The sequence below is a fragment of the Gallinula chloropus genome, assembly GCF_964237585.1.
Source record: "Gallinula chloropus genome assembly, chromosome: 27".
In the NCBI taxonomy this organism is placed as follows: Eukaryota; Metazoa; Chordata; class Aves; order Gruiformes; family Rallidae; genus Gallinula; species Gallinula chloropus.
In genome coordinates, this window is record NC_140112.1 from 5,497,169 (window position 1) to 5,509,987 (window position 12,819).

Here is a 12,819-nt window from a genome sequence, read left to right on the forward strand (position 1 = left end):
AGCTGTCCTAGGAAGCAGGCTCATGATGCAAAAGGTGTCCAGGAGGTCTACAGAGACATCCCACTTCTACAGAAAGAGGAGTGAGGTACCCAACTGCTCCTTGTGCCTTAGAAAACTTCACCTTTAACTCAAACAGTGAACAAACAGAAGACTTCAAAACACATGCACTAAAAATGCACAAGACACATGATTAAATAGGGGGTTTTTTTTCACAGCATCTTAACTTACAATTGTGTAGCTTACTCTTTGGTATTTATAAATAAAAATGCCAGTCCCTTTTAGTAAAGGGCTAATAATGCAGCTACTATCATGTCTTACTAATCCACAGCAGCTTTAAAGGATTGATTTTTTTAAGGCAGTAACTAAGCTGTTAGGAAGTTTTACACATGGTTTAACAGGAATACTTCTTAGTTTTCCAACAGTTTATAAGGCAACAGTGTCAAATGGCTAGAAGAAACTGGGATAAGATGGAGCAAATCTCAGAAGTTGGTATCAGTCCTTCATAAAAAAACAGAGAGCAAAAGGTGACAGTACTGACTAGTTGATAGAAAGCCTGATCCTAAAAGTGATCATTTCAGTTAGCCCTTAGTCATCTGGAGTAAGCCCTACTCACTACAGCAGTTCTGCTACATCTAATTAAGGCTGGTTTTGCATTTCAGCTCTGTAGGATCCAACTGGTATCTAAACTGCTTATGGCAATTCATTAAACTCCTAGGACACATACAAAAACCAAAGCACATGGGGTGGTTAGGGAGGGGATGCTAACAGGGTATCACCTGGCTTTAGCTATAGGTGGGACTTTCACCCCCCATCACTCCTTCACAATGGCACTCAGCTCAAAAGACATCTAGGTAAAAAAAAAATCCCTAAAAAGCACCTAGTAAAAGAAGTTTTGCTACAAACCCACTGTCTTTCATTTCCTAATCTAGAAAGTTAAGACTAAATATAACCAAAGGCCTTCCTTATGCTTTGAAACACTGCTCTAGCTTTGTTCTGTATCTCTCTGTGCTGTGTTTAGTGTTCAGCACCAACGAAAGTTTGCAAGAATCCAAGACAGCTGAAACTGATACACACTTTCAAGAAACCTCATTAAATTTATAGTTAAAACAAAGCACCTGATTGCAAACTGGAGACTGGAACTGGGCAGGCCCAAAGGTTAATGCCACCTGCCCCGGCAGCAGAGGGTTCATGGCAGAATGGGTGCCAAGTGGAGCTCGGGGGTGTAAAACTGAATCACCAAAAGCTCAACCCAGGCAGAATCCTCCCTCCCAAAATGCAGTCATGTTCCAAGAGATGTTTCAGCAAGGAAAGGCACTTCGGGGCTCTCCTGGAGATCATCCTGATCACAACTGAATGGACTTTTATCACTTACACCAGGCAAGAATCAAAGCAGGGACGGGGTGGGTTCCGCTGCCCCAGGAGCCACCTCGGGATGCGGCGTCTCTGCGGAAGACGATGGGGACAGATGGTTCAGTCAGGACAGCTGGAGGAGCTCTGGGAGGGAAAGCCAGGGAGGCCTCGCTCACCCAGAGTCACAGCAGAATCCTGACGCTGGATTTTTTGCTCAAAACCAAGAGCAAAAAGGCCACGGAAGATGGTTCCATCCTCACAGCCGGGAAGATGCCGCAGATCTTCACAGCGGCCAAGAGATGGCAGCAGCAGCAGCGGGAACTCTGCAACCGCCCCACCCGCAGGCAGGATGCGCTCCGGTGAGCAGCTCAAAGGAACTTCCCTCCCTCTCTGCCCCGATTCCAGGCTCACTTGCGGCACCCGCTGTAGTTCTTCCGATGCCTTGTGGTGTAACTGCAGCCCGGTGGCTCTGGCAGAGGGGCCCGTTCCTCCTATGGCTGGCTAAGAAATTAAACCCAAAAAGGTGTTGAATTGTTTTTAAACTTAGAAAAACTCCTCAAGTGCCTTGAGGGTCACTGTTCTAGTACCAAACATAAAGTGCAGTGCAACTGGAGCTGTGAAAAGCTATTACAGAGGCTCCCAAGTAGCACAGTAAAAAACAGCACTACAGACTAAGGTTAAGGCAATACAAGTTGTGTCCTTCTTCACCACGGTTTACTGGAGAGTCTTCTAGCTCAAGCTTTGAATTATTGCTTTGTTTCCTCTGTCCTGAAGTCCTCAGCCACTGGGGAAAAGAGCGCTGGCAGAATTGGCAGGTGGAGTTTGTCACGCTGCAGGGCTGGCAGAACAGTCCCTAGGAAGGAGTCAAAGGGGAGGCTCGCTCTCCTCTCCCAGTGGGGCTGTACAATCTGGCAAAGAATTCAAAAAAGAAAACTCAAAACTCTTGCTCCTGAAGCAGCAAAAGGTGCCTGCAGCAGAGGTAATGCAAGTATTTGGTGGAATTTTTTTTTTCAATGGCAGAGAAAGAAAAAAAAAATCCTTAGTAACAACCAGGGTGTGTAACGAAGAGGGGTCCTGAGGCCCCTTCCAGAGCTGAGAGCCCTCAGGGCTTCTGTAAAACAACGTTCTTTTTTTCTTATGGGTAGAAATCCAAAGTGTAGGAACAGAATTCCACGGCTCAGGAGTTGTCCCAGGGAAAGGTTTACTACTTCCCAGCTTTCATGTAGGAGGGAATGGCTCCTCGGGCTGTCAGACCTTCGAAGCGCTTGTACGTGTAATTGATGAACACCCAGTCTTTGTTTTTGTAGTCAGTCTCTGGGTGGTTGCTTGTTGCCACTGGTAAGAAACAGAGAAAAATACAGCTTGGCTTTTGAAGGCTGCAAAGTTTATTCTCCTACAAAACACTGGACAGGGAGAAATACCTCTAAAAGAAAGAAATGCCCTCAATCCAGGCGTTCAGCAGCATTCAGTCCCAGTCAGTGCCCTTCCTCACACGGCTCCTGCATCACTTACCAGTCTGCATCCCCTCTCCTGCAACCCAAATCACAGCATGCACACCCCCAGCAAGCTGCCAGTTTGATCCTGATTTAAAAAAACCCACAACCACCACACCCTGGGATCTAGTAAGATCCTTCCTCTGACCAACAGGGAAGGTACATCATTCTCCTGGAGAAAAGGAAGGATTGTTTACATGCAGAAGCAAAGCATTTACCTGTTGGTTTAAGTATATCAGATTCTGGAAATTCATCAAAGTTGGAGGTATCATCAATACTTTTAATTTCTATGGAGATTGCAGCAGGTCTCTCTCTGCCAAGAAAAGCAGATTCAGCATTATTAAGATTTCAAAGGCAAAAGCAGGCAGGATGCAGCCACTTCATGGGACTTAAACCTCAGCAAGCTTCAGATCAGAACAAAATACTCTCACCCACATCTGGATACGACAAATGCCAGTCGAGCTGCTCCCTACTGTGGAGCAGGATTACCTTTCAACAGTGTTTAGGGAAGAGCAGCTCCCTTTCCTGCAAAGCATCTTACCTGATATGCTCCCAATCAACCCCTTCAAAGAACAGGTTACTCTTTATTTCCTCCACACCAGACGCACCAATTCTGTGTTCCCACTCACAGCAAAATCTGGGATGGAAGGAAGAATGAGAATGAAGAATGAAAACAGAAGCATTCCATCCAGAAATGGAACTGCTTTCTGAGCTTCTACACTTTCTTAACACATCAGTGGAGAAGGTTAAGAACCCCACTGCAGAACTAAGTTATGCTTAGGAACGTCACATCAAATGCTACAATTAAGATGTGTTATTCTTCCACAACAAGATAATGTGCCCTTTCTATTTCAGGACAAGCATAGAGCAGGAGGACATTTAAAGCCTAACAAGCCAGATATTTGTATTTCTGTCCCAAGAATAAAGTGACTGAAAATACAAATGCAAGAGTCAGCACACCCTGAGATCCGTTTGTATGCTCCAGTGCAAGAAGCTAGCTCTGACAGAAAGATTCAGCTGCTTCCCACAAGCAGCTCAGACAAAATACAGAGCAGAAACACTTGTATTTTGTTAGACAGTTTGGTCAGGATTCCACTAAAGAACCTCAGGAACAAACCTATTTGCCCTGATGTGTCTATAACAGAGCACGTGGCTGTCACGAGCATGAACCCCCCCACCCCGATGTGAAGCAAGCTTTGAGAGACACACAGAACAGTTTGCAGGACAAGAAAATGAGTATTATCTTAACTGGCAAACCACAAAGCTGGCACCTTAAAATGAGATCCTTTGCTTTATCAGAGATTGGGACTTCTGGAGGAAATGTCAGGGTCTCTTTCCAATTCATCACTTTCTTGTATGTTTCCTGAGGAGTCTCAGAACAGAAGGGTGGGTAACCTGCAAAGAAAGAGAGTTCCTGGAGTTACCAAAGCCTACAGTGCATGAGAGCAAACCTCACCCACCATGCAAGGAGTGGATGCTTTGAGAACCTGATCTCAGGCCCACAAATGCAGCTGCAGTCCTTCCTACAGCACGATTCCTGCTTCAGACTCCTGCGCTGCCCATTTCTTACCGATCAGCATCTCGTACATGATGACCCCCAGTGACCACCAGTCACAAAGCTTGTTGTATCCAGTCTGCATGAAGACTTCAGGGGCAATGTAATCTGGAGTTCCCACAGTAGAAAAAGCCTGGAACAAAGACCATTGGTTACATATCTTGAGAGAAAACTGCCCAGAATGGAAGAGGGAATTTGGGCAACAATGGGTAATTTGGGGGAGAGACCAGATTGTCTCTAAGATGCTTTAGCAAAGTTGTTTACAGCCTTTATTTCAAGACAGGTGGCAAGACAATTAACATGTTCATGTGAAAAGTCTTGAAATACCATCAGGGAAATGGGGAAAGGTACCACTGTCAGTATGAACCTTGGAACGGGTCCTTAGGCCTGTGTTATACTGACAGTGACAAGAACTCTGAGCTGGGAGACATCAGATTATCAATGGAAATAACTACAGCAGTGCTCTCTCAGGCACACATGTCACCAGCAGGTGGGTGAAGGACAAAGGAGAGGCATTCATCTTGAGAAGGAAACACAGGAATCTTAATTTCAGCCTTGATCAGAGCTCTGAACTGGATTAACACCTGTCCTGTAAAAACATGGCCCATGTGAACACAGCAGCTCAGCAGGTAAAACACACTTACCAACTGCCGCCTGTTCCTCTTCCAAGTCTCTGCTTTCCTTTTGGAATTCATGTTCTGGAAAGCTAAAGGAGATGGGGATATATGTGACTGAATCCTACACAACTTTACCACCAAACCTTTGCACTAAAAATCTCCTTTATGCTTCAAAAGATGTGGCCAGAGCCCAGACAGCTCAGGTTGGAGCACAGGGAGTGCCCCACCAATCTGGGGAAGAACTTCTTCCCAGTGAGGGTGAGGGAGCCCTGGGACAGGTACCTGTGGAAGCAGAGCTTCATTCAGCTCACTGCACATCAGCCATGGCAGCAGAGATGGAGCAGTTCAGCTGCCTCAGCCTTGCCTTGCTCTGTTTATTTGCCTGCACATTGAGCAGGTACTGACAACTGGCAGGTAAGAGCACAGCCAGGGGTGTAACCCCTTCCACCCACATCTGGCAGCACCCTACCAGCTCCTCCCAAACCTGCAGAATATTGATCATTTCTTAATCGAGCCTTTCATCAGTGATCCATGCTCTCAGGGGGTTTTCAACCCCATGATCAAAGCTGTTCCACTTGAGAAAATCACTGAATGCTCAAAGAGACTCTGTGTTCCCTTAGTACTTCAAGTAACACTCCAGACACAGCATCTCCCAGGCCTGAGCTTTCATGTGAGGTTTGCAACAGGCAGAAGGGCTACAGCAGAGTCTATTTCAAAGAGAAACTTCTGAAAATGCAGATGATGAAAGTAACTGAAAATATTTTTAGAAAGAAAAGCAAAATTACACCTGAAGATGCAACACTGCTTATGAGAACCCCAGAGCAGCCTCCCAACCTCACAAGGACACGAGTCAACGTCAGGCAAGTGCACAAACACACTTCTGAGGCCAAGTCACTCACTGAAGTCGCTGGGGAGACTGTGGTTCAGGTTCCTGTAAAATTCTGTCCTGTGGGCTTTCTTCAGTCCAGTACACAGGCCAAAGTCTGACAGCTTCACGTGGCCCTAAACCAAGCAAAAACCCCCCAAAATCAGGAGACGTTATCAGAGCAAATACACTGTTGTCCTCCTTCCCCTCCCTCTATTTTGGATAACAGATGCACTCTTTTTGCACCCCTTGTTTTAGCCTGAAGCTGGGTGCATACACAGAATCAAGCTATTAGTATTGTCATCACTACTACACAGAGAAATCTATTTCCTTCAAGAAACCTCCTGCAAACTCCTCTCCACTGCAGGCTGAGAGCAAAGGGCACAGAGGGAGCTGCAGTCTCTGGATTCTGCCTTGAGCCCAGTAAGTAAAAAGAAACACCTGAAATTCAATGTCTGGATCTGCCCTGCAAGCACACCACCTCGGTGCAATTTTTGGGTATGTATCTCAAGGATTTATCCTTTTCAAAGCCCTGTATTTATCCACATCCAGCTGTGGACATACTGAAGTACATCAGGAATTCCAACAGCACATTGGCTGGCCAGTGGCAATTACTGACATGGTTGCAAACTTTTTCCAAGCAAGGAGAGTTTTAAAGGGAACTTTTAGTGAGTGATAGGAGGACAGCAAAACAATCATGCCTTCTGCAAGCTGCCTGCAAGAACCATCTAGAAGCAACTGGATGGCCTGGCCAGCCTTTTGAAACACATCCTGACTCCAAGGGAGATGGTACCTCAGTTTTCAGGCTCACTAATGGAACAGCTCCATCCTTCCCATCCAGTGTGCTGCTCATCTACCCAGTAGCTGGCAAGTGTGAGCAGAACAGATGTGAGGCCAAAGGAAACATCTTTGACTAAGAGGGGAGAACTGAAACTGCCTCTTTTAAAAACTGCAGCTGAATAAAACCAACATTGGTTTCAACAACTGTAAGAAGGGAGCTCACAGCGTGGTATGAGCACAGCTGGCTGGAGGAGAGGTCCTTCTTGACTTGTTTCTTCTCTCCCCCCAGCAATATGGGAGATACGCCCTCATAAGCCAGGAGGAACAGGGCTAAGGAAGCAGCACTGTCACCTTTCACAACTGCCTACACCAATTTCAGGTCACTGTTAAAGATAAGGAGACAGCTTTGCCAGTGGGGAGCACACACCTTGCTATCCAGAAGAAGGTTGTCTGGCTTTATGTCCCGATGGATGAAACCCAGCTGATGGATGGAGTCGATGGCCAGCACGGTCTCAGCTATATAGAACTGTGTCTCTTCTTCTGTTAGCGTGTCCTTTTTCATCAACAACGTCATCATATCACCTAGGAACAGCCCCCCCAAACAGCAAAGGTAAACACAAGCAAACACACCAACTCCTCATTCTGAAGATGCTCACCAAGAGAAGAACTCAGCTGTTCAAAACCTTGGGAAGTCCCAAACTGATTTCACACAAACACAGCTCCCCAGCACCTGTGACCAGCCACTTTCCCTGTGTAACTGCTCTGTTTTCTCCCTGTGTGGAAAGGTTTGGACTGAAGGTGCAATAAACTCAGTAAGACAACTACAGAGCGATGAAAGACCAGCACAGAAGCATCAGTTACAGGCTGCCACTCTTCACATCTGCATCACAGATTAAAATAGACACTTTCAGGTGCAGAGCTGGTACAGAGAACACTGCATTTGTGCAGTGTCATCTCAGAAAGCATCCCTGTGGTTTCATCAGTCACATATTTTGCAGGCTTTTGGTGTAACTGTCGTCTTGAGTGAGTTCAAGGACAAACATCATCACCTTGTGAAGAAAGGACCTTACAAGTTACTCTTGCCACAAGCCAGCTCAAAGCAGGTGGTTAGTGAATGAAAAATGGGTTAAGTTGGGGTTCTGTAGATAGCCAGGGCACACTCAGGGCAAGTACTAGCATATAATTAAGGCCATCCCAACAGGTAACCTCCACCTGACCCAAAGACCCCAGCACCCTAACTCTCAAAAGCAGAAAGCTCTACAATAACTTGTACACACAGCGTATCACCCAGCCCAGTAACCATACACACTCCAGTCCCAGCCTACACCTGTGATGGAGGAATTAGGAAACCACAGAGAAAAGGAGAAGAGCCTTTTGATTTCAGGTACTTACCTCCTGGCAGGAACTCCATGATAAGGTAGAGGTTTAGCTTGTCCTGAAAGCTGTAGAACATTTTCACCACCCACAGACTGTCTGCCTCAACTAGAATGTCCCGCTCGGCACGGATGTGGCCAACCTGGAGATACACATACACAGCTGATCAATTACAAGCCTGGGTTTTATTAAGATAGATTGATTTCACACACAATTCAAGTATTGTATTGAAAAGCATCAAATATTGAAGAGAGAGCAGTCAAGCTTCTGCACGAGGGCAGAAGCACCAGCACCAATCCAATAGTTTCACCTCCCCAGTATTTTCAGGTAATGAAATGGTGTAGGAAAGCAAATGTGAAGGTCGTGCTTCTGACAGCAAAGAAGGTGAGAAGCTTTCATTGAACTGCTGTGCTTTTCCAGAATGATTCTTTTTCTTTCACCCCCAACCTGATAAAACCCACTGAACACCAAATCCATTTTACTTCTCTGAGAGACCCTTCACATCCAAAAGTTCCTAGCAGAAAGCTTTGGAGACTTCTGCCTTTGGACATTCACCCTTGAGTAACGTTTATCATAGAATCCCAGCCTGGTCTGGGTTGGAAGGGACCCCAAGGATCACAGAGCTCCAACCCCCTGCCACAGGCAGGGACACCAACCTCCAGGCCTGGAGCTACACAAGGTTGCCCAGGGCCCCATCCAACCTGGCCCTGAACACCCCCAGGGATGGGGCACCCACCCCCTCTCTGGGCAGCCTGTTCATTTATACTCACTGCTTGACCATTGCTGCCACACACTGAGGCACATGCAAGGCAGGAGAGCACTAACCTCATTCTCTTAAGCCACAAACTCAGGTTAAATTTAAACCACCCTCCCAACCAACGAGGTTCTGTACAGAAAGACAACCCCCATTCCTGTCGTTATTCCTTCCACTCTTAGGGCACCTGGGTGCCCTTTAAAGCAGAACTCTATGGGTGAAACAGGATGGGAGCATCTCTACTCACCTGCTCCTTCTCCAGCATGTCAGCTTTACGCAGTATTTTCATGGCATACACATGCCCTGTGTCTTTCTTCTGCACGAGCCTCACCTAGAAGCACCCAAAACCTTGAGTCAAACGCAGCAGCATCACCTCAGCTCTTGACAGATTCGGATACCAAGCCCTTGGCTTCCACTCAATGAAATCCCATCAGATCATAAAAACAAACACCAGTGGTATTTAAAGAAGGTTTTAGTCAGTTTTCCCTGGACTTACCTCTCCAAATGCTCCTCTGCCTATTACTTTTAAAGACTCGAAGTCTTCCAAACCCAGCCTTGTCCTCTTCAGGCGAAGGAACTCCGTTTCCTTCTGTGCATGTGCCGACCTCCTGATCCTTTTCTAGAGTTCAGGAGAAAAACAACACACCACACAGTGGGAATCCTGCAGCTGGGCTCCACAGAGCTCCCAGCAATTCCAAAGAAAGATCCCAGGTCTCCATCTATGCATCACTTGTCTTTAAGCATGAAGATAATTTCCCCACATTCATTACCTCTTCATCTTTTAAGCCTTCTTCTTCCATCATTTGCTCCAGCTTCTTCTGTCTGCAGAAGAGACAAATTGGGAAAATAAAGGTTGAATCATTGGGTTTTGATCACATGCACACATCAAGACCTCTGGTCACTGCCTGCTGCCAAACAAGGATGCAAGGCCAGCAAATAACAAGAGTGATATGTGAGGGAGACTCAGACACAAGATTCATTTTGAAGAATCTAATATTACATATATATATGTGTGTGTATATATATACACTGCATATATATAACATTCAAGCCTTGACCTCTCTAATTTTGATGATCTAAACCCACTCTGAGCATCACATCTTACTCAAATATACATTTTCCCTGTAGACAAATGTAGATTGAGGAGATCCACGTTCAGTTCTTGTCTCCCTCAGACAGCTGGACAAGTCACTTAAGGCCAGAGCTGTAATAAATATTTAAGCAGCAAAGTCTCACTATTCCAGGGGGAATTGGCAATCCAGACATCTTGGTGGATCTGTACTGTAATTTCTCTGCATCTCAAATTCATCACATGCAGAATGAGAAGTGTCTCTCCGTCTCCTAACACCTGAGATACTGAAAATGCTCAGGATGGGAAGAGGAAACATGTCTGTACACATCTCCCTCCCCTTAAAGGGTCAGAAATATTTACAACCTGGATACAGAATGAGTATTTGGGAGCAAAGGAAGGAAGGAAACAAGACTTCAGAGGGGAGATGGCTCCAGGGGACAGCAGTAATGACCTTTTCCCCAACACCCATCCCATTAACAGCTGGTTGAACTGGGATTGGTGGTTTTGGGTGGGGTTTTTTTGGTGCAATGTTAGAAATGTACTTTAAAATTCCTGCTCTTTGTGCAAGTCATTCTTTGCAAGATCCCCTTCCGGCCCTGTGTGCCCCTACGCAGCTGCTGCGACGTGATAGTACTTGGGGTTGTTGCTTCCACAATCAGGCACGTTTCAAATCGCTTTGCCCTTAGTTTGGTAGCCAGTCACCCCATTCACACTCAAAGTGGTGACTCTCTGCTGCAAATAAAATAGCTCAGCACAGAATCATAGGGGTAGGAAGGGACCTCAGGAGCTCATTGAGTCCAACCCCTGCCAAAGCAGGGTGCCTTGGACACAGGTCAGTGTTCACATGAGTCTGGAATCTCTCCAGAGAAGGAGACTCCACATCCCCTGGGCAGCCTGTTCCAGGGCTCCCTCACCCTCACTGGGGAAAAGTTCTTCCCCATGTTGGTGTGGAACTCCATGTGCTCCAACTTGAGCCCATCGCCCCTTGTCCTGTCCCCACCGACACTGAAAAGGGGCTGGCAGATTCCCCCTGCATCCCATACTTAAGATATTGATAAACATTAATAAGGTCCCCCCTTAGTCTTGTTTTCTCCAGGCTGAACAGCCCCAGCTCACTCAGCCTTTCCTCACAGGGGAGATGCTCCAGGCCCTTCAGCATCTTCGCAGGCCGACCCAGCAATGCCCAAATTCCCCAAATACCCTTAACTGGTCCTATCTCCACTTCAGCACCCGTGTTGTCAATGCCATTTAAACCCCAAACTGCACATCCACAGACACCTCTATTGTTAAAATAACCCACATGTAAATTATAAAGTCCAGAATGTTTCTTCAGATGGGGATCCTAAACAGAAAACACCCTCTCACTGAGGTTTTGGGTGCAGACACAGCACTAATAATTAAAAGTGAGAGCTATGCAAAGAGAAAGCAAGGAATTAAATCAGTGATATTTTCTGTTTGGACTGGAGCTCAATCTCTCCTTCCTAATTTGAAGATATACACAAGTTAACATTGATTTCTAAATTGCTTTCTCATCTCTGCAGCTCCTGGAGTGAGCAGGAATTCCTCCTGGTCCCAGGGAGGTTTTTGGCAGCAAATCCATTGGGCAAACGACCACTGAACCTTTTTGAAGATTCTGATTATAGACTGCCCAGCAACTTAGGGGAACATCAAAAGTCCCAGTGCTATGAGTTGAGGGTATTCAGCAAATTACAGGGTTCCAGCCAGAGGAAAGTAAAAGCAAAACCTCCCAGTTAAAGGACTCGTCGTCACTTCAGCCCGCGTGTTGAGAGAGACGCCACAGGTTCAGCTAACTCACAGGTCAGCACCGTGACCGTCCCTACAGCAGACCCTCCAGGACTCTAAGGAGATCCTCTTCCTTTACCAGCTGCCTGGGGCACAGGCTGCGATTCAAACTGAAACTCCAGGATGGGTTTTACATGTTACACCCAGGGATGTAAAACAGGAAGAGGCGACAGAGCAGACACCACCAGGACAAGCTCTGCGAACGGTGGCTTTCCCCTTCAGAGAGGCACTTGCACATCTCAAAGCTCCTTTCGACTTAGTTGCATCACCAAATATATGGGTTTTTTTAAACCTGGAGAACAGTGCTCTCACTTTGGCACTTAGAGAATCACCAGGTTGGAAAAGCCCTTTAAGATCAAGTCCAACCATTCCCATCCTAAGCTAAACCAGATCCCTCAGCACCTCATCTATCCCTTTTTTTTAAACACATCCAGGGATGGTGACTCAACCACCTCCCTGGGCAAACCAGCTGCAGAAGAAACACAATCAGTTGCACACAGATCAGCTGCAGAAGAAACACAGAAAGCTTTTTTTTAAGCTACCACAGTATCCAGAAACCCAGGAGCTGCCCAGGATGCTCATGCTGAGCCCCATCCAGGTCCCATCTCTGGAGTTCCAATAGATGCTCAGCAAAGATCAGTCTATTTTCACTTCAGCTCCAGAAAACCACAATTACTCTGTATTTTTGGGCCTTGCCCAGTTTGGGAAGGAAGAGAGAAAGGAAAGGTGCTTCTCACCTCATCTCTCGCTCCTCGTGCTGGGCGATGAGATTGCTGTAGAAGTTCTCTAACGTCACCTTTGTCATTGTCACTCTCTCCTTGGTGTGATTACTCATGGACGAGCACGGTGTCGGGCCTGTCATTGCCATGGCTGTCAGAAAGGAGAAAGGCAGGAAACATTTCACCTTGTAAGTGACAAACGACCTTCAACCAGGAGCTGCCATCGACGGAGCGATGCTGAACCACCCGGGTCAGACTTTTAGTGGCAAACACCACCAGCCCGGGCTGAAGTGAGGCAAAGCAGAGCAAGGTTACAGAATAAAAAGGTGCCCCTCAAACTTCCTGTTTTGCACATTTTTTGATCTGGAAATGAGAGGGAAGGAAACTTAAGAAACACGATGCCTCAAAAACCACAATTTCAGGCTGTACTGCAAGTG

The 12,819-nt window shown here is 46.4% G+C and overlaps 1 protein-coding gene across 1 annotated transcript; it reads right to left on the reverse strand.

Annotated features, from left to right (window-relative positions):
* Nucleotides 1-2,554: 2,554 nt before the first annotated feature.
* STK38 (serine/threonine kinase 38) lies at nucleotides 2,555-12,533 on the reverse strand (the record flags this gene model as incomplete). The annotated part of the gene is made up of 13 exons (XM_084275777.1): nucleotides 12,401-12,533; nucleotides 9,559-9,610; nucleotides 9,285-9,407; nucleotides 9,036-9,119; nucleotides 8,053-8,176; nucleotides 7,088-7,242; nucleotides 5,915-6,017; nucleotides 5,043-5,104; nucleotides 4,414-4,531; nucleotides 4,115-4,238; nucleotides 3,385-3,480; nucleotides 3,062-3,156; nucleotides 2,555-2,685 (listed from the first exon to the last, which is right to left on the reverse strand). Exons 1-13 carry the CDS (start codon nucleotides 12,529-12,531, stop codon nucleotides 2,555-2,557), a joined length of 1,398 nt encoding a protein of 465 aa, XP_084131903.1. The 5' UTR covers nucleotides 12,532-12,533.
* Between the last annotated feature and the right edge of the window lie 286 nt (nucleotides 12,534-12,819).